The sequence below is a fragment of the Haliaeetus albicilla genome, chromosome 9 (assembly GCF_947461875.1).
Source record: "Haliaeetus albicilla chromosome 9, bHalAlb1.1, whole genome shotgun sequence".
Lineage (NCBI taxonomy): Eukaryota > Metazoa > Chordata > Aves > Accipitriformes > Accipitridae > Haliaeetus > Haliaeetus albicilla.
In genome coordinates, this window is record NC_091491.1 from 35,350,096 (window position 1) to 35,372,845 (window position 22,750).

The following is a 22,750-nucleotide window of genomic DNA, read 5'->3' on the forward strand; positions in this document are numbered from 1 at the left end:
CCTGAAAACATCAAAGCAGAAAAGCTGGAAGAACTAGGGTTGTCTAACAGGGAGGAAAAAAAGGCTGTGGGGTGTTGTAACACTCTTCAGTTAAGAAGTACAGAGCTGCTTTTTTGTTCATAGCTCCAAAAGGTGAAGATTAAAGAGAATCAGTATGTGCTAGAGGGAAAGGGGAATGCAAGAGAGAATCAGGAGAGAAGTAGTAAATACCTTTTGGGTCATCAGGAATGATAATGGGAGGAGCAATGTCTGGAAGTTCCTCTTCTCCTGGCTGGAGACCCCTGGCCCGAAGGTGGCTGATATCTAGGAAGTCTGGCATGTCTACAGAAACATCTACAGAAGCAGAGAAACAGGCTAAGCTTATGAATCCAGCAAAACGACCTCACAGCGCAACCTACCCCTTCAGAGAGGGAACTCTGGTACTCAAGGTACAAGCACAGCCAGGATTCTCCTCCTGAAAACAGTTATTTGAGAAATTCAGAACACTAAAGCGCAATTTAAGTAGGAGGCTAGACTACATGAAACTGCATTTTAACTCCACAGACCTCATGGATTGGTTTAATTTGTCATAAAAGGAAAGAAGATTCATTTAGGATCTTCACAGTATAAACTTGAAACTCAAGCCAGGTCCTCATTATAGGCCAAAGCGTGTACACCTTATAGATTATCTTGGATAGAACGAGAAAAAAGCTAAATATAAAAGGCACATACCAAGCTTTTTGGGTATCCAATCAAGGCCAAAGGTGAATTTCTTTATCTGCACCACTAAATACTCAGGAAACGAAGCAAAACGAGAAGTCCTGGGAAGCACAAGAAATACAATTCATTGAAACAAGGCAACAAAATCACTAGCAGCACAGATTTCAGTACCTCATGCACAGCGAGATGAGTAACTTTAGCCCCGAGTGAGATCAACAGTGATGGATTTCATAAACATAAATTTCACAAAAATGTTTTCAAGTACAGTGGAGAAGTATGGTAGTAGCTTTCTATTCATTCATATCCTGAATGTCAGTCCAAACCCTTGCAGATAATTCAGCTTGTAGGAAGATTACAGAAAACTACTAGAAGTAATATTAAACTTGAACAAGCAAGTTGTTCTGAAGTTGAATGTCAGGTAATAAATTTGAATGACGTATTGGCTAGAACTTCAGGGCATGGGCTTAAAACACATCTTGGACATAACAGAGTAACAATTAAATCTGCATTTTATTCACTCCCTTTCTAGTAACAGTAGCATTGTCCATGAGTTATCAGTCCACCTGTAAAGCATTTCATTAAGCAAAGATAAAAAAAAGTTGTCATTTGCAGTTTTTCACATGAAAGTGCTATATAAAAAAAACCTACATGATATTCTTATTGAGCTACTATAATATTTATCAAAATAGAGGATGACTCTTGAGTTTAAGGGGATCCCTGGTATTTGTCAACTTAGTGAAAAGAAAAAGTTTAATCTTGAACACAATGCAACATTATATGTACCACCATTCTCCATCTCTATGCTCCCATCTTTCCCACATTTAATCTTCTGCATCGTTCCCTTTACCTTCCATTCACACATACCATCCTTTCTTCTAATTCACCTAATTCTGGGTAAAATACAGTAAATGTGTCATAAATACAAGGCCCTCCTACCATACTATAAATAAGTACTTTCTAAATTCTTCTTAGCACCATCTTGCAATTTTAGTAACTTTATCTGTGGCACGAAACTTTTGAATTTTAAATAGCAAATTATTCTTCATCTTTCTAGGTTTTATAGACAGACCTAGGGGATAAAGAACAGCTACATTACAAATTAACCCTGGATCTATTTAAAGATTAGAATGTTCTTCCAACATGTTCACAGTTAATGCAAAAAAACTTTAGATTTCTTCTGCATTTTTTTCCACCATATCCACTTGTCTCCCAATTTTTAATACAAGGTCAGTGAAACTGTATGCTAAGACAGCAATGAGTCATTGATACGTTAAGCAATCTAAAAATAGAAGGTACCTAGCCACAGCAAACCAGTTGCAGAGCCCAATTTTCAGCCACTCCTTGCTGCTGACATAAAAATGGAACCAGATAAGAGATTAACTCTTGTTCTTAGCAAGAAGTACTGCCCCTGAAAATTGCACTGATCTCTACATGCCATCCTATTTCTTCTTAATGCTTTTTTTAAGCCCAAGATGATCTTGGTTCTTTTATCTACCTGATTATAAACACACAAGGTGGGTTCCTTCTTTTATATATCCATCTTGTACCATGGCTCCATGTAAGTGACAGCAAACAACAAATGCAACCAAACACCGGAGCACACAAATGTGGTAGGGTTGAAATCCAAATATAAACAACAAATAATGTAAAACATAATAACAACAAAGTTTTCAGCATAGCACTTCACAAATGCAGAAATTTCCATCCATCTAAAGAACTTACAAGAAACACAACCTTTGTTTGCTTCACCCTGTTTTGCTGCCACACAATGCCCATCAGCATTTTTAGTCAAATGAAGACATCGACTAAGCACTGAGATCCAGACTTATTTCCTACCACGCAATACAGAGCTCTGTCGCTAGTTGAGACATAGGATCCAATTTTAAAATGTGGGCAGACAATTAAGCTACAAGCATTTAAAGTTCAAGCTCTTAACAACTAGACCGCATCACCTCTTGGAGTTTGACAGTTGAGAACAATTTATTTCCTGTTCAATTGATCATTACAACTCTCATCAGACTTGATCCGCACATTACATTTATGAGCCCAGACACTAATACAATGCCAAAGCCCATGGCCTTTGTCTATTTCTCTCTGCATCATGTTCAGGTAGCAAGATAAGCACAGAACACCACCATATAGTTTTTTAATAAGCAGCCACACACACACTTACTTAACTCCTGCAGATTTTGCTTGAAGGGCACTGCTCCAGAAATCCTCTACGTTGTTTGGTTCAGAAAAGGCCTGCAGACACGCGCTAAATGGTATCTTGGCACGGACAAGCTCTGGTGGAGGTCTCCTTGCAGCTTCTGCTTCTCTCCTCTTCAATTCATAGGCAATTAATTCATCTGAGAAATATATGTGACACTAAAAGCTAAATGAACATTGCCATGGTTACGATGTCCCACACCAGTCTTATTTTTGCAAGTTTTAGAAACGCAAAAACCTACTTATCAATAAAACTTTTGCATGGTTTTAACTACACATCAAATCTTTTAATCTGCGTTGGAGGCAGGAGCTACACTTACAACCACACCTCTTTTTTGAAGGTTTCTGTTCATGTGAAAACACAGAACTGGCAATACTGGGCAACAGGCAATTAAAACTTTGCCATGACAGCCAGAATCTTGTGTTGATAGTAACACCAACTACCCACTTTATCAGCTCAATCTGACTTGGAAAATTATTGCTGTCTATCTGTGTCATCTGACCTTCTAGACAGGACAGGATTATGTATGATGTAGAAAGAGTCCTGACACTAGCAAGTTGATCAGCACCATATAGTAAATTCATAAACTAATATACCTCCTGAGCCATTACCTGGAAATAACATGCTCTTTTATAAGCAACAGAATCATCACTGAAACCGATGAACAAAGAATGTGAAATCCTTCAAAACTTAAATTTTCAAGTCAAAATGGTCTTTTTAAAATATATTGTTCAGTTCAAGGAGTTGCGGGCTAGGTGAAAAGCAGTAGGTGGAATTCTGTGTCTTGTGCTATTACAGAGGATCTGATCAAATAATCAGAACAGTTCGTTCTCACTTTAAAATATTTTAAATGTTGAGATTGTGTAGGAAACCAGAGACACACACCCCTTCTAGTGTTCCTGTGATGTCCCCTTCACTTCCACCTCAAGCATACATTTATTATGTTAGTCTGCAAGACTCTTCACCAACTGCAGGGGCAACCAAGATTTGTCAGTACCTCCCTCCTGCTTCCAAGTCTTCTAGCCTCCTCAGCCATTTTCTCCTTTAAAAACAAGTATGCTTTCTCAGGCAGCTCACAGGCATGAAAAAACCACTCTTGTATATTAAATCAATGTCCACCACTTCATCCTCCTTCCCTCCTCTCCTGAAGCCCAGGATATCCAAATTGTGTATTTTGGCTTTATAGACGACAAACTATCTTATACCCCTATTGTCTATTATCACATTAAATCTTACAATCTGCTGCAAAAGAACACAAAGCTGATTTGGGTTTTTTTGGTTGTTTTCTTTTTATTATTTATTTTTTGTGAGTGTGTGTTTGTTTTAACAAGATATTCATTAGCTAGTATGTTCAGTTCCTTTTTTAGAATTAAAGAAGTTTTTATATACTGGTTCACTGTCCAGGACAAAGGAAATCTAAACCTAATGGGAATCTTTGGGCACACACATGCACAAAACCCAAGGGTAAATAAAGTGTACTATAAGTGGTGTAGCACATCTCTAGGTCAAAACCAGGTTAAAGTTTTAAATCACAGATCTCTGACATCTGTGTCATACAAACTGCTATCATTCTTGGTGATATATTGCTGAGTGATGACACTTAATGGTGGTCCCACAATCTGAGAAGAAATCTGTCTGAAAACTTGCCAAGAGTATCCAGGTAGAATCCTTCTTCCATAAAAATATAAGCAGGGATGGTAAAACCACTGATGTGTGTTTAAACTCTCCTTTAAAAAAACCAAACAAACCAAGTAACCTTCCCCTGATCATTCATTGGTTTTATTTGTTACTTGGCCTTGAACCATTCTATCCATATAAAGAGACCACAAAGGGGTGAGAACTTCATTCCCTCATGATTGAGAGTCATCAGAAGGTCAGTCAATAGACCAGTTTTTCTTTACCTTTGTTTGTCGCTGCCTCCATGGCAACAGGTAACTGCATGATATAGTCCACCCTCTCTGTGTAGCGGACCTTTCTGGACTGGCAGCATTGTGTGCGTTCTTCCACCAGGAACCGGAAAACATCACTAGGATTTTCTGAACCTACAGGGTTTCTCTGAAAGGAATATTAGATCCAATGATTTAAGTGACGATCATTAAAATGACCAGAGAACCCAAAGGCTGCTGGTTGTTTTATGGCAAGAACAAAGACACCAATCTTGCATCCAGATCTGGCAGCTCAGCTTGCATTTTATTGCATGCAGAACTCTTGCACCCACAGAAAATCCCACTGAAGTCCACAATGTCTGCATACACAGCAGTATCTTTCTACACATAGTAACTTGCAGAGTATGTACCTAATGAATCTGACTGAGTCAAGGTGAACAGAAGAAGGTAGGAAGGTGGCAGGTTACAATAAAGATAGAAAGCTCAGGTAAATAACATGGGGCATCATTTCAGCAAATAGAATTGCTCCTACCACTCTGAATCTGCACTGAAACAGAACAAGCAACTTGTAGTTTATTATCCAGATGAGAATGTCATACAAATAATATACCTCCTCTTTATTGTTCATGTTAATGTCTGTTATCAGGCAAAAGCCAGAAAAATGTCTTCTAACCACCCTGTAATCAGTACATGCATTTTGAGATGTGAAGTATTATGCATGCAAATGTGAGTAACTTCATCTAGACTGTAATACATGAATAAACACCCTTGATTCTCGGGGAAAATGGGAAAGAGAGGGAGAAAGGATGGACAAGAAAGAAATGCTTTAAATCAAAACTGCATGTATTTGCAAATTTCTTTTTCAGAAAGACAGCATTAAAATTCACACTACTGATTCTTTTACACACAGCATTGAGCTGGAGCTCAGTGGAACTAACATTTTAAACAGAAATATTCAACTAGTCATTTTGCTTTCAGCAGGGGAATCCTTCCTCACATAATGATTCAATGACGTACAGCTGGGATTTGTAAAAGAACTGGACATGGTAATTAGTTTGCTCCCAACCACAATATAAATTTGGAATAATAATAATACCCAATTCATTAATATTCCAGGACAGACTTCAATAAGCGAAACAAATAAGTAGCATGTAATCATAGAATGAACAGCAATTTAAAAGGACAGTCACATATATTTATAAATCTTAGAGCCTGTACAGCGATGATTGACCTCTCTATATCTCTTGCAGTTGTTATCAGCAGCATTGGCCCTGAGTGTGGTCATGCAAGAGTCTGAAGTAAAGAGAAGGGAGAATTAAGGAAACAAATGTTTCTAAACCAAAATATATTTTAATTAGTGTCATTTTCTAGATATCCAAGGCTAAAAAGAGTATAATAAAAAATGAACCACTCAAATAAAAGCTCTGGCCTCTTTGTCTAATATAAGCAGGGAAAAGAAGCAGTAATTCAGATTTTCTCACCTCTACGAGATTTATAAGATGTAGGAAAAATTCCTGTGCGTCTTGTTGTCTATTAGAGGAAAATTCTGGGTGGCCTTTACTTATAAAAGCCTTAAACATTCGTGGAGATATTCCATTGTGTTGAGGCTAAACAAAAGAAAGAGAAACCTTTTAAAGAAAGATTTTTATTCATTCCTGGACCAAATACCCCAAGGTCACTCCACCAGATCTATCTGTGGCCCATTTCTGTCACTGGAGAAATGATAGTTTCAGTTTCATCTGGTTTTCAATTTTAATAAAAATGGAAAGGGTCCTGAAACATGATTTGGGGGTTTTAGAATATGTTTTATGACATAGTTCCTACAGCGTTCACTCTGACTTTTCTATGGCATTTGCAAGAGATTAAAAGAGATTACTGAAGGTTTGCTAAAGGTTAGTAGTTTTCAGAAAGGCTAAAAACCTACACTGTTTTCTAACATTTGACATTCCTTTCAGAACCCTGTTCCACCTAAAAGTATGTGGGCATTGAAGCACTTTGGTATATCAGCTAGCAGCTTTACTCAGGACAAAACCTTTCTAAAGATCTCTACAGAATCAAACAGAGAAGTAATGTGTGCTGCATGCATTCCCAGATGGGTTAAGAGTAGACATGAATTTGCAATTTGCAAGTGTTGGTCATTTTGAGGGACCGTAACATACTGCCTTTAGCCATTCAGTTACATCAGTAGGAAACTACACTAAATTAGAAAGTCTCTAGCTTCCAAGAGTCCTAGTGTTGACTTTCCCACCCTCTATACCACTTCAGGAAGCCTCCCCAACCACCCCAAACTGCATCCTCAAGACAACACTAAATATTATGCCTTTCAAATAACACTTTTGACAGGGTCAGAATCTTTTACTCAGATTTGCCCTTATCTTCCACAAGACCAAATAATTTTCAAGAGAATTCAAGCAAAGACGTAGCCTTTGGGATACGTCAGAGGCTGTTAAACACTCAGCCAATCTCATTCTTTACTACAGTTGCACTATTATACCAATAAAAAAAAAAAATAGAAAAAGCAGCATGAAATGGAAGGCACATAAAACACACACTAAAAGAGCAAAATTTTATTCTTGGTTTCACCAGGGTAAGGTATTCCTAGACCCATTGAAATCGGAAGCAGATTCTCAATTTTAATGCTTTTTCAATTTCTGGCAGTACACCAGCAACCACATTAGGCTAAGATGCTCTTTAAAGGCTCTCGTAAAGAGACAGAATCTCAGTATTGCTTGAACAAAGAGATGTTCTAGGGATTTCTGAATCTGGGGTTATATATCACTTTAGTGTCTTCAGCTGCCTTTCATCAAAGCTAGGACCAGGGAGAGAAATGCATAAACCAGCTCAAATTACTATATACCAGGCTTCTTTCTATGTCAGAAGCAAGAATATGGCAAGGTTGCACATTTGCCCTGATGTATAATGCAATGAGTTTGGAATCAAGCCTTGTTTCCACCTATACATTTTTTACCCAGCCATTTGAGCAGGGAGAAGAGAAACATGCCATGTGTGACAGTCTATAGAAGAGGATTGCATCTTGCCCTCTAAACACTTTCCACCTCAAGGACAAGAAAAATAACAGAAGAAATGGCAAAGCTCTAAGCAGAAAATCAAGTCCTAGCTGATGACCCTTTAGGCTTTCAGCCTGTTTTTAATGTTAAAGTGGGTCCATGAAAACTGCTGCCATTTCCAGACTAAACTCCTGTGGTGAAAAATTTTAGCTTCACAGTACCATGCATATTTATAGAATACCTAGCATACTTTCCCCATCAACAGTTGCAAAACAGTTTAGCTAAATATAGACTGTGCTGGACCACTGCAGATCTCACATGAATGCTTTTACAGGCAACAACTCCCCAAAACTTTGGATGCATTCCAAAGACCCAGAAAGCCAGAGAACTTCTTTGCATGTAGGAGGGGAAAAAAAGGTAAAAGAAAAAAGTAAAATGAATAATTTATTTTACAGACACAAAGCAGAAGCACTTGAAAAGACTGAAGGCCTAAAATCCTATGAAATTATATTTATTATAAATGTCAGTACAACTCCTTGGATGACAAAATACTATCTGTATGTATACCAGCATTATGGGGGCAGGGGAATGCACCAAACAAAAAAAGCACCCCCAAACTGACAAAACAGATTTGTACACCCAGAGTGAGGGAATGGAAAAAAATATCTGTCTCTGATTTGTTTTTCTAAATAAATCTTCAATACGACAATGGACAAAAGCAGTAAAAGCTGTTTCAAATCCTAATACATGCTATGAATTGCTTGATAAGGAAGTCATCTGATGCCTGTAACTATAACTTTATTAAACTGAACTTATGAACAACACAATTGTTGTTAAATGGCAGTAGATGACTACTACTACTTGACAGAGTTTTATACCATCTGCCATTAAAAAGTTCTCAATATCTTAGTAGTAGTAGTAGTGGCTGCTGGGCTAAACATGGAGGTGTAGCTTTATTCAAAGGGTTCAAGTCCCTGAGCTTCCAGAACATTATTCTTCATTCATATCCTGGATGAGTTTAAGAAAGCAGGTCAGTCAGTATACATAATTTAATGTGAGGAATCTGTTGAAATCTATGCCACTATTCCTTAGCCAGTTAAGTTTTAAACTTTAAAGGAAACAAGCAGGATTCATTTCTTGTTCCAAAATAATGAATAGCTACTATAGAAAGCAATCACTCAAGAGACACAGGACTTTCAGATCATGCAAACTACTCTGTACCAGATGCTCTCTTTGTCCAAAATTTCCTTGGCATTCTGATTTCAGAAGGAGAAATTTCTATATCAATAACTGATAGATGAAGGTAGAGGAAAATATCTATTCCCATGGAAACTATTACCATGCTTCTGTGACAGAAGCATGCATGACTTCTACTGTGTATAAAACTACAACTTGGTATCAAAGATTCTTTCTCCATAAAGACAGCTCTTTTCTATAGGTAGTATTTTCAGTATTGGTTATTAGTTGACCTTTCATTTCTAAATATCCCATCTGTGGAGTCTGTGGTTTGACTCCACATGCTGCTTGGGGTCACAATAACAGAGGCTGGCAGGGACACAAATATATTCTAGGTCCAGTTTTCCCAGCATCAGTCTAAACAAGATGTTTCAAGGTAGATGATTTGAATAGTAAAACAAACCTAAAATAACAGATTCACTGGGTAGATAACATTGTCCCAGTAACTAACACCTTGCTTAAGACAACTGTTAATTGGATGACTCTAGGGAAAACAAAGGCAATTCCAAAAGCAGCAGAGTTTGAGCAGAAAGGCAAAATCTGAACTAATCTCACTCTCCAAAAGCTGATGGAAACTTAAACCAACTTACAAAAAGAGAAGAAACTTGTCCATCTCACCACTAAGTTACTGACAGCTTTTCTTCTTCACAAAATGAAGCAAGAACAGGTAAAAAGATAAACCAGTCATTCAGGCAGTGCCCATTAACCTTGTTAATACAAATAGATCAATCAGGTCTTTGTCAAAAATCATCCTTACTGCTAAAACCAAAAGACTGTTGGACAAAGAATATGAAGAGGCTTTCTGATGACTGTGAATGTATTTGTTGCTGGAAGAAGAAAAAGCACAGACAGATGAAGACACTCGTCTGTGGATGTTACAATGCCAACACATGCCTTAATGATTTTTGCAGTGTAAGAGAAACAAGCAACTTTCATGTTGCAGAACACCACCACAAAGGCAAAATGAAGATTACAGAACCAACAATACTGGAGTTCTCAAAGCTAGATACTAGCTAGATATTGTGAGCTAAATATGTGTTTTGCTGCACAATTACTGCAAATTACAGTAAAAATAAAAGGACAGTCTCCCACTGATAACACTCACTATGACAGAGACATAAAACGCTGTATTATATAAACATGGGGAAAAAAGGTTATTTTATCCTTCAATTCCTCTCTCCTTTGTGTGCAGCATGTTAGCTATACAGTACTTGCCCCTCAGTATACCTTTGTTCTGAAATTGCCTATTCTGAGAAAGCTGATTCCGAGGGTTTTTTTCTATTGTGAATTATTATAGATCAGGATATATACATTGTTCTCCCCAGGATGTCCAGCAATTAGAGTTTCAATTTATATCCAAAACCAGATGCACTGCTGTGTTTCCAGGATAGGTCCCCCTGGCACAGACATGCTTCTGCACGATTTCTGTACCATGAAATACTTGAATAAAGCCCCAGTGGACGTGGCTCTGCATGGCCCCTCCTTCATCTACATGAAAGCCTCCAGCACCACTTAATCTTGCATTACCTAGACAGCTTCTCCTGAAATCAGGTGGAATATTGTGAGACACTTCCTGGAAACAACTCTTTAGCTCTTTATACTTCTTTATGAAATTTAAAGAGGGTTTAGAGGTTTGTTTCCAAATACTCAGGACTCTCTAGATAACATTTTTTTGTTGTTGTTCCAAGAAAATAAACATAAGCTGCAAGTTCTGTGAACTTTCACACTCATCACTGGAGAAGCAGAATACTTTATTAGCAGAACCAATGGTTGCTTTAATGCTTTGCACAAATAGCCCTTGACTAATATATTCCTGACTAGAATCCTGCACATTCCACCTTGCTAAGCATCCCATGCTGGATCCACATGTGTTCTTCAATGCCCGGCACCTGTTCCCTTTTCTCAGGATATCACTTTTACCTAGTTACCAGGCTGTACCAACTCAGTCAAATACCTTGTGTTCTTCTTTCATCACCTGCTCAATAAGCTCAGATTTCATGGGTGGCTTAGAGTACTGGCCTGAAAGGAGGCCGTGTCCCAATTTAGCCCTGTAGGGAAGAAAGTGGTGGGGTGGAAACAAACACATGAGAAAAACAGAAGAGAAAAGATTTTTATTCCAAGCAAAAAAGATGTTTACTTTCTTTGACTCCCTGATGAAACATCATTACCTGCAACTAAGCAGGCAAATCTTCCCATTCTACCGTGTGCCATATCTCACTTTCAAGCCCATGCAGAGGTGTTCTTTTGCCCTGCCATTAAATTATATAGATTCTATTTAACTTGATCAAGTAAATCATTGAGAAGTGTCACTTACATCTGAGTGTTGAAATCTTGTGTTGGATCAAGAGGAGAGTAGTCAAATATTCGTGGAAGGTTTCCCACATACCTGGGCAGCAAGAACAAAGCAGAAACATTCAAATATTGCAGCCAGATTTACTCAAGGATATCCTAACAGATCCTCAGCTGTGATACACCAGCAGGCTTCCTCTGTGCTAACAAGTCGAATTTTGCATCATAACAATCTATCCCTGGTGAGTGCTTCTATTGTGGAAAAATAATAGTAAAGAAATTAGGAAATGGACATTTAAGTTTTGCTTAGAAGCTTCTAGCTATAAAGGATATGGTGGTGGTGTTCACCTGGAATTTAAATTCTATTCCTTGATCTTGAAATAGCTGCAGGATGGTGTTGCTCAAAACCATACAGCTGGGTTGAGAACCAATGTACTTTCTACTCCTAACCAACATCACCAAATAAATTCTAAATTTGTATCAGGAAAAAAACATGTAAAAAGAATGTTTCTATTGAGTTTCTTCAGAGAAACAAAGGCTAGTTCCTGACAATAAACACTGAGGTATACATTGTTCCAGGCAGTTTGTTGGAAAGTAAAGCATTTAGTAGCACACTATTTGAACATTGCTTCCTTTGGGCACAAGAAAAAACAGGCTAGGTAGGTATGGCCATGTTGAAAGAACACATCTAAATTCTGCCTGGTCCCTCCTTCATCAAAGATCTTCACTATTTTGTTGATACTAAGTGCTCCAGGTAACTCCAAGGACCATGCTGTGGAAAACAACCTCCCTCAGTAAAGTCCATTTTGATATTTTTCAAAAATTGAGGTAGAAAAGCTGGTACTTACTGAATCTTACAGATTGCACTCCATATGGCTAACAAAGTAAAAAACCACAAGTTTTCTCCCTCTTCTTCTCCAGAAGGCAATTGCTACATGAAAACCTGGGAGGCTTTCCAAAATCTAAAAGCCTTACATCCAGCACACACACTACTACTGCTGTGGAATGAAAAAGCACTCTGAATTTTATTGCAAACCATAGACTGTCCTTTATAAAAAGACTTCTCTCCTTGGAGTGATGTGTTCAGTTTTGATCAGTCAGGAATATTTCATATTCTTCTGTTGTGCTTTTGTCCTTTTACTCTCTTAATTATTCAGTGGAAGAATATGCTTACACTACCCTTTTCATGAAATGAGTTGGTGGTTTTTTTTAATGAGAATTTTAATTTAAAAATGCCTCTAATAGTTGCCCTCTTCTTAGGCAGACCTGCCTAAGTAGGTGCATTACTTTTCACTAGCATGGATCAATATTAACATGTTTGTGCCAGAACAGTTTTTTGCACGAATGACATTGGAGCAATAGAATGATTCCTGCAGCTATATGAAGGCACGGGACAGTAAACCCCCCCCTAATGTGATACTGATGATACTGACATAAATAGAAATATACAGAGATATGTATATAAAAAGCAGAGACAGAGCAATCAAGATTACAAGGTAGCTTCAGTGGTAGGAAATCACATGCCAAGTGAGTAAGTTCTGATTTCAAAGGCAGATTTGGTTTTGTGTTCCAACCTTTTCCAGAACAGAACAATACAATCACTAAATCCTGTAAGCAGCCACTGAACTGACTGAAAGAGACCTGTTTGCAGGCGAGAAAAATTCAAATACCATTTTTACTTAGAAAAACAGGAGACTGAGGAATGCAGCAGCTAGTGACAAGAACTGATTTGAAGCTACTTACGCTCGCTGGAACTCTGGGATGCTGAAAATGGCTTGCATGACAGCATTGAGGTAGCAGCTATTTCCCAAGTTCTTCATGCCGGTGTATCCTGGGCCATACATGGGCTTGAGTTTCACCCCAGCTTCCTGAATCACTTCCCATTCAGAGACTCTTGGTTTTATATCATTATCTCTTAGTCCATTCTCTGTCTAAAAGCAACAAGATTTTTTTTTTAATCTGTTTAATTTCTGCAACAATTATGGTGCTGCTGTCATCATCACCAACTTTGTGATCAATACTCTAGAAAAGAAGAGCCAAACCAATGGGCAAAGGGAAGTAAATCCTGCATGTAGAAGACAAGATCAGGGTCAGAAGGCTAGCAGCTTTTTCTTCCAATATACCTCTTAGTTCTTTACCACAGACCACTGGCTCTTTGACTGTTCCTCAATCCCAGCTGGGAGCTTCACTTCTCTCAGGGCTGTGACCTCAAGCCTCAGCATCAAAACACTGCATTTTTTCAGGTTTCATATTCCATTTGTAATGGCCAGGAATAGCTGCTGCTGTAGAAGCTGGTCCTAGTAAACAAACTACACAAAAAGCTGCAGATCCAAGAACTCTTCCCTTCGTTCAAATGGGAAAAGCCAAAATTTGTGACACTGAAGTTTCTCCCCTTTACAGCTCAGCATTCAGCTTGCAGATACATCGATTGTTCACAGCTTGTAGGTACAGGTCACTGCAGTGTCATTTACTGCTAGCACTACTCCATCACTTCACTAAAAGTTTTTCAGACCCCAGTCAAACAGCTGAAACTAAGTTTTCAAGGTTGCTGAGTAAAACAGGTTCTCCAGAAACACCGCTGGATAAGAGACTTTTTATTTGTGATATTGGCAAGGAAATTAGTATACCAAAAGTAGTATTAGTACCCTGAAGGCTTTTGAAACTGCAGTTTAACTCTTCTCTATCATTTTAGAGTTATTATTAGTTTTCTCTCCACTTGGACAATGAAATACACTAAAGCAGTATCAGGTTTGTTCATTTTTAACAGTTTCAATGTTCAGGTTCTTAGGTAGTGATACTAGGCTACGTGCTTGAGTGAAAAAAAAAAACCAAAAACCAACACCAAAACCACCAAACCAAACCAAACAAAACCCAAACCCCATCTGTCTTTATAACCATATCCCATTCAGACTCCTTAGATCATTTAAACAGAACTGGAATCAACATCCACTGAGATACAAATTAATAAAAGGACTTCTCTACTAATACAGACCCATAACATGTTCAGGAACAAGACCCTTTTTGCCCCAGTCCCTTTCTAGTGTACTACACCATAGACCACGCAGTTTTCTAGACTTGAGAGAATGTATTTTTTCATTTTGTAATATATTTATTAACAAGACCTAAACTGAAATTTGTAACTTTACATAAAGAACCTTTCAACCACTTTACTTATCCATTGCTTAGCTTACTTTTGCTCAAGATTAGTATCTGCTTACACCTGCAATAGGCTTTCCTTCACTCACTGTAATTAAATATTCTAGATATTCTTCTCTAATTGAATGAGGTTTTTCATCTTGAAGGAAAATGGTACATAACACATGAGAAGTGAAACATGTAAACTAAAGACCACAAAGGAACCCTTTTGGAAGGCAACTTTCAGATTTAAGTGTAATGATTCACTCCTCTCAGACCTCAGAAAACAAAACACGAACTTGCTGGCTGAACTTTACAAAACTAAATACTATCATAAGAGTCTGAAGGAAATGCACAAATATAAGCTAAAAGCATCATTCTTCTGTTTCTCTCCCACGCCCAACTAAAGAAACAACAAGTAAACAACAAACTAAATAAAAGACGTATTTCCTACCACTTGCATCTGCAGCATATCAATTCCAAAGTGTGCCAAATGTTTTGCTATATGCGGATCTAAAACCGGCTCCTCTTCATCAAAGGAATAGACATCTACAAAAGCAGAAAGAAACCGATGAGCTTTAGTATCAAATGTTATCCCTTGTCTTTGTTTACCAAAACTGCATTCTCAGTACAGGACTGCCTTATTCATATTCTCCAAGTTTGGTTACAACCAGCAGGAAGATACATAGCCATCCATATAGCTCAGTAAATATCTTATATGTTCTCAACCCAATCACCTCAACTCCTCCCTCAAAAGAAATTACATGCCCTCACAGTATTAAAACCTAAGAATATTTAATAGTGATCACAGTATTCCTGCCCCGTCCGTCCATCCCATCGTGTGTGTGTCCCCCCCCAATAAGAAATTTGTAGGGAAAACAAGGAACGGGGCATGCAAAATTCTCCGATATGTGGCCAGTCCACATTTTGAACATGGCAACAAGAGATTCTGAATTTTTGTGGAGCTACTAGATATGGGCAGACACATTAAAACTGTGAGCATATGGGGCCAACTGACTACTGCCAATGGTATTTTAATATCTAGTACAGTTTAAGGAATCCATTTATGCCCTTTTCCCATGGAGATACAGGGAGAACCAAGACTGGACTTCAAAGATTAATCTTCTGGTTAGGGAGAAAGGCTGATTTCGTGACTGAGGTGTTCCGCTTTATTGTATGGGAGATCTAGATTTCAGTTCTAGCTCTATGATAGGTCCTTATGGCCTTAAGTAAAAGCCCATAAACATTTTGGCAGGGCAAAGTTCAAACTCTAGAGGTAAGCAACGTCTAGTGATGATATTTTCATTCTGAAACCAAGTTTAATAAATTCAACAGAACAAAAAATGGTTGGAAGAGAAAAAAATCCTTTTTCGTGTTTACCAAGCAAGTCCTGTAACAAAGCTGAGTTCAGAGCAGGTTTCACCTACTTAAGCAAGTGACAATAAAGCTGCAGGCATCATAAAAGTATATGAGTGGTAAGACATGCACTATTAAGACTTGAACAGGCCTTCCCTCTTTTTCTCTTCTCTGTCCTCTTCCTCTGTAGTGGATGACTACTTCCCGGCTTTGGTCTCTACTCATACCAAAATCCAGAATCCCTCTGCCAGTCTGCCTGCACTTCTTTCAGCCGTTTCCTTCATGCCCAGCAGAGTTTCTCACAGTTACCTTGCCCCATATGACCAGATCTAGGCTGACAGAGAAAACTTAGCCAGGAGAAAGGTGAAACAAACTCAGGAGAGCAGGAACCCTGATAAAGGCTGTTCACAGCACAAATGCCACTTCTGAAAGGTCCTTACCCTGCTGTCTCCTGGCAACTACAGACCCTGGCTCTGACTCAGCCCATCCCCTATATAAGACTTTAACAAAAAGGCAGTCTCCTTGAAGTCTGCTAGTACCAAACCCACACTGAAATGATAGGTTGAAGGCTAGCCAAGAACTCAAAGACGTAATGCAACTTTTAAAATTTACCAGCCCTATGAAAAACACTAACTCTCTCAAACCAGGGAACTGTGCTTTTGAGTTGCGCTGCCAGCTGCTGATTAGCCATCAGACTCTCTATTAACATTGGTCCTGATGACCTCTCTAGCATGCATGTGGCTGTAGCTGCCCATCTGCTGGAATTCCACTGTGTGGTAGCAAGCGTGCCCAGAAGACCTGACTGTTCATCCACACACAAGAGATCACATTCCCATAGTCTTCTGGTGAGGTCACAGCACAGCCAAAAGATCCTGAAAAATTCAAACACCTAACGGAGTGAGATTACACATCAGCTGATCTTAGGTGACTATTTTCAATGTGGAAGCTTTGCTTTTGTTTCTCCTCAGCTCTGGCAACTGAAGAGAGAGCAGCCATCTGGGACTACTGACCTGGAGCAGCAGAAATGGAACAAGACACATTAATCTTTTCCTCAAGCCCAGCTTGTGCCATATGCTTTAGTACTTAAATTCATGGGAGAGAGACAGAATTCGCTTGGGGGGGGGGGGGGTGGAGGGAGGAAAGAAAGAAAGAGAGAGCAGCAAATCAAGGGAAGATGATGACAGCCCCTAAACACAGGTCCGTAGTGCTGTCATATGGACTCTGGTAGATAAGGAACATAGACAAATCAGCAAAAGTGACACACTAAAGCTGATATCATTAGAGTGAAAAAGGGGAAAAAGGAAGGACTATAAATGGGAAAAAACAAAAAAAACCCCAAGAAAAATCTGAGACAGACAACACAGAATATTATTAAACAGAGAATAATCATTATTATTCATATTATGGTAAGAAAAGAAAAAATGACAATGCTACCTGTACTTCCTTTTTTTCCACAGCTCAAGATTTACACCTATTCTGGCTGTATAGACATCACTCCTTCCTACTTGAAGGGTAACAGGCAATGGCAACACTGTCCCTGAAGGAACAAGTTGCACAGGATCCTCCAAAGTAGTACCTGACAATTGCTGAGATTGGCATCCACGAAACAATTCATTCAAGTACTTGTCAGATAGGGCTTCCCACTGCCAAACCCCCACTCCATTCCTCAAACCAGGTTCAAATATGCAACCTCACAATGACTTGAAATGAAATCTAATGGCATTGTCAAGAGAGGCAGCAGGTAGCACAGTCTGCCGAGTAGTACTCAACCTATTGAAGCAAGCAACTTTTCTGACTCTCTCATGCATCCTGTCCAGATCCAAGAGTGGAAGACAGAAGTTTGGTTCAGTTCCTGCCCTAATCCCAGATCTGTTTGTTGACAGAACACTACAAAATGGGGCTAATGTCCCAGAAATCTTTCATAATGTATGCAACACAGATTTCTCAAGGAAAGACAAGGAGCTCTCCTCTGCTCCCTCTGTGTACACATAGGGTAAGTATAAGTGGAATACCAGCACCACCTCTTTCTCCTTCTTACTGGTGTGAAAAAGGAATAAGTTATGTCAGCAGAGGGACGAACACTTATTACTCCTCTACCATCACATCTTCACCTCCAGCCCAGGGAAGCAGAAACCAGACAGACTTTGCGTCACAATCAGCCACGGAGCCTCTTTCCTGAAGCTCGTCTGTCATCCAGCCCTATTGAGAGGTTATGATTACCACTGCAATATAGATCAGAGAGAGAATAATTACTGAAAAGGAAACAAGGAGGGTTGGGGGAGGGAAGTCTTTTCTATAGGGAAACCAAGTAAACATCATCCAGAAGAACAAAGGTCTGTGGAGAACAGCTGGTGCCCTCATTCAGAGGGAAGGATGACAGCCTGTCCTTTGTTATCCCAAAGGCCACCCAAGAGAAGAAGTAGCAGCTGATCGGTGGGAGGCAGAAGGACAGCAGCCATAAGGAAACAAGTACTGCTGCTAAAGATGAGAAAGAAAAGAAAACAAAAAAATTGAAAAAAAAACCCTAAAGAATATTCTGTTTATTTTGTAGATGCAGTTGAAACCTACAGCTGGGCAAATCCTAAACACCTTCAATAATTGAGATGTTCTGATAGAAATCATCCAAGACCAGGCTTATGCAAGGAAACAATATTCCATCTGGGAAAGAAAAGAATGAATTTTGCTCAGTGTTTCTGTGCCACAGCTGGATGAATCTGACTACAGTCTCCTTTTCCTTGACACTGAATAGGACTTAAAGATGAAAAACTCTCAACTGATGTGTGTTAAAAAAAGGGCTGCTCTAAACACCTATTTTTCATCCATATGGTCAAAAGCACTAAAACCAAAATATAATCATGCTATGTGTTCTTCTGTTTTTTATTTCTCCGTACAGCTGCAGCAAAGGATCTCTTTGCTTATGACTTTTTCAGCTTCTCATGTTTTTACTCCATCTAATCCTCACACACCATAATCTTCTCCACAGCAACACTGCAGAACATCACGCTCCGAGAATAAGCAAACAAGGATACATCTATAGCTTTCTTCCCCTCTCAAGATAATCAAGCGTTTTACAAATGAGCATCACAGCAGCCCCATGAAGATGAGTGTTCATTAGACTGAACAAAATGTTACCAAAACACTAAGGAAAAATAGCACAGTTTCTAATATGACAAAAAACCATACATGCTGTTAAGAATGGACTTTTCTGATTTTAAAAATCATTACCCTGTTATTGTTTCTATGTTACAGAGGATTGAACTATTTGCCCTAGCAAATGTAGCAGAACTGAAAAATACTGTTTCTCTGGATTCTGCTGTTTTAAAATAATACCATTCTTCTATTATAAATCTACTATTATATAAACCCAAAAAACTATTTACACCAAATATAAAACAGGAGGAGGAAAGCAGACAAAAAAGGTAAGGGCTTTTTCTGAATGGAGTGTGTGCCATTCCCCTCAACCCCTATAAAGATTCACAGACTCACAGGTTTTTCTTTCCATATCACTCTCTCAAACATTTGCACTAGAAGCACAAACCCACTTGGTAATAGATATACACCCGTTAGTCTCATGCACAAAAGATACACCATCTCAGAACCTCCCACGTGGCTGACCTGCTCCATCAGGAGTGATGGTTCCCAACTTCACTGCCAGAGGATAACCCGTCTCCTTGTAGTGCTCCATTGCATGCCCGTTCCCCCCACTGCCATCAAAGAACCACTTTCCACATAGCACAGAACCATCTGTCAGGTTTAGCCACAGATTCTCCCGCAGGTCACATTTTGAGCATTTCCAACCGCTGCAAAAGAAAACAGAAAGAAACGACAGAAGTAAGGAATGCAGGAACCAGTCCTGTATTTCCAAGGTAGGTCAAACCAAACATACACACCCAGCCCAGAGTCATGCAAGAGAATTGTTGGCTGAGTTGCTGGCTTTAGTTCTGTTACTCTGGACTGTGTTAGAGAGCCTACAATGAACAAACTTTATTACCCTCACCTGGGGGGAATTCTAACACCATTGTCTAACTGTACAAGTGTTTTGGCATGTTTAGATGCCTGTAGCTCTTCTTCCCAGGAGTCAGGGTCCTGCTTCCTGTAGGGTGATTTTGCACTGAGGAGAGCATCACAAGCTATTGTCACCTGGAAGACAAATGTACGTCAATCAAAACCTAACATGATTCAGTGACTGGACAGAACTTGGCATTCAGCCCATTGCTAATCACATACAGAACTGGATATCAGTAAGACTATTTATATACTTAAATATGCACGTAATCTTCTAGATTGCAGTTGTTATTATTTTAGCAGGAGAGTAAGCACATGTGCTATGTGAGCTTCCCTGGGACAAGCTGGCATCATAATAAGGGAAGGAATACAGGAAGTAAAAGGAAATCCAAGAAACAAAGACAAAGCAGACTTTTAGAAATTACTGACTCTCTATTATAGCTAGTTAAGAAAGATCTCTATGTAAAAACAAGCACTACACATAAGAAAACAAAGCACCGTCTTGATAAAGACTGAAGCAGGAGACAATTCCTATCACCACTTGCACACACTCACTGACCAGTGCTGGTAACTCTTCTATATTGGGTAATAAGATTTCATAGTGATCAGGAAATATAACGAGTTTTGCTTCATCTTCATATTCAAAGTCATCATTGTTGAGATCACTGTTTGTCTCTAGATCTGGAAAACAAGATGGGGAATGTTAGGAGATTGTCCTGAGACCAAGGTTCCTAAATTGTGGCAGGGGTACCACCATGAGGCATTGCTTGCCTGGCATCAGCCTGCAAGTTAACATTGTCAGCAGTTTCTTATGGCTAGAAATTTTTGTGAAATCCTGGTCTAAAGTGAAATCTTACCATCCTGCAAGAGGATGTTCTGAGGACCAAAATTTCCATCTTAATCTCATCCCCAGTCACAATCACAGTTGATTTGGCCACTCTCCAAGCAGTCCACTGTTGCAGACATCACATTCTGTGAAGCATCTAACAAAATTCTGCTCATTTTGGACAAAATCAGGATGTAATACTGCTGCGCCTTTTACCCAAGATCTTGAAATGCTATACAATATGGAGACCAGGTCACACTACCCATGCCCAAATTGCAGAGCAGGAATAATACACCTCTGTTTCAGTCCCCCATATTTTCCAGATCACAGACCTGGCTGAAACATGCTATGGCTCCCATCCATCTTGAACCTATGACCTTTCCTCCCATGATGACGTCCATGGCTGGAAGTATTCCCGCACCTCATCCATAGTCTCAAATACCTACAGCAAGTACAGTTATACCAGCATTATCCCTCTCTTGCTAACTCCACTCTGTAACCAGTGTAATTATCTGTTTAAAAAGCACTTATTAACTACCAAAGCTTTCCTTTGAAGATCAGGCTTTCCATAGTGTTTGTGTACACTCTTATTGCAGTGTAAGGATGACTTTTTTTGCTTATATATGAGCCTTGATCAACCAACATGAGCTAAAATGCTTGTCCAAAAGTAAGTGGACCCAGAAGGAAGCCAGAAGGGTATATAAGTAACCAAATGGCTAGTGTTTTTATCTCTAGCTCCATCAAAAACATAATTATCCCATAGTGAAAAGACCAAGTTAAAATCCTGGTCAGTTCTTTCCGGAACAACTGAAAAAGTCAAGACCAAACATGTGCATGTTGTGTCAGACATTTCACAAGATTCAGTTGCAAGAATAGCCTGGGCAAGGATGGGATCTTCTGGATCCTTCTCCTATCTGGAGATGCTGGATCTACTGTATTCTGATGTACCAGACAGTCACTGACAGCATAAGGTTCAACCAAGAAAGAAGATGCATTAGCAGTAGGCTAAAGCTGGCTCTTATTTTCACTCCAAGTACATGCATATGCTTTATGAGTCACTCAATACTAATAGAGCATTGGCAGCAACCACTTCACCCTGGGAATGCCTGAAATCTCAAATGTATATTTGGGAGAGAGGTGAGGATGACAGAGGCCAGATTCAGAAAACTAAGCTCTCTATTTACCCAGTGGGCAGTAACAGCCTGAACATCCTAAGTGATAAAACAAGTATCAAAAGATATTTTAACTTGACCTGGAAAGACCACCTCGAGAGGAACGTAATCCAGTTGCCATTCAATTTTTGGCTCACCTGCTGCACCAGCCAGTCCTGAGGGGTGACAACACCCACTGTCAGTGACTTCCAGCAGCCTTATCTCTTTCTCAGCAGCAACCAACAAAAGCCCCTTCTCATCAGCTGAATACAGACACAAAAGCAAGAACTTTTTCTTATACTGAAAGCATGACGTTTATAAAGAAAATATTAATTCTTTACTAATTCTCTGAATCACACTATTCTCATAATGATCCCTTCCATTACTGCAGCAAAACAGAGATAACCAGTGACCCCACTTTACTCTGGGCTTCTTTCCCAGCTTGTATTACAAGCCTGTGTTTTGATAAAGGAGTGAGTCTCAACAGGTGCAGTCTGCAACAGTAAGCTCTTTTGCTCTATGAAGCAAAGAAATTGAGTATCTCCAAGCTGATGATACATATAGCAACACATCATTTAATGCTCAGAAATTTGATGGTGGCCAGCATAGAAAAACCAAAAGTACTGACCATCTCCTAAATATGACAGAGGTTCCTCAGAGAGGATAAAAACTCAGTGTATGTTCAGACAGGTTTAAAGGCAGCAAACGCCTCTTCCAGGGCCTGCAGTCACACCCTTCACTCAGCCACCAGAGGGAACCTGAGGACAGCTCACATCCACTATAGTTATCTGTAGACTTGTATAAGACCCGCTGGTGTTTTCATTTCCTCACGATACCAACATTAAGTTTATAGTATTTACAATCCGCTATATAGAAACAGCAATGATATAGTTGCTTGGGTTCAAAATATAGACACACACTTCAGTTCATCTCACAAGCCAGACAACAGC

At 39.2% G+C, this 22,750-nt stretch overlaps 1 protein-coding gene across 1 annotated transcript in view; it reads right to left on the bottom strand.

Moving 5' to 3' along the window:
* USP13 (ubiquitin specific peptidase 13) overlaps positions 1 to 22,750 on the bottom strand; it is a 58,768-nt gene that overhangs the window by 12,561 nt on the left and 23,457 nt on the right. Inside the window, exons 4-15 of the mRNA XM_069792657.1 lie at positions 20,383 to 20,504; positions 19,816 to 19,958; positions 19,434 to 19,618; positions 14,917 to 15,011; positions 13,071 to 13,258; positions 11,353 to 11,424; positions 10,993 to 11,086; positions 6,276 to 6,401; positions 4,810 to 4,963; positions 2,873 to 3,047; positions 712 to 800; positions 211 to 333 (exon numbers count right to left, since the gene is read on the bottom strand). Of these exons, the coding sequence (XP_069648758.1) occupies positions 211 to 333; positions 712 to 800; positions 2,873 to 3,047; positions 4,810 to 4,963; positions 6,276 to 6,401; positions 10,993 to 11,086; positions 11,353 to 11,424; positions 13,071 to 13,258; positions 14,917 to 15,011; positions 19,434 to 19,618; positions 19,816 to 19,958; positions 20,383 to 20,504 (1,566 nt within the window). The remainder of the gene's footprint in view (positions 1 to 210; positions 334 to 711; positions 801 to 2,872; positions 3,048 to 4,809; positions 4,964 to 6,275; positions 6,402 to 10,992; positions 11,087 to 11,352; positions 11,425 to 13,070; positions 13,259 to 14,916; positions 15,012 to 19,433; positions 19,619 to 19,815; positions 19,959 to 20,382; positions 20,505 to 22,750) is intronic.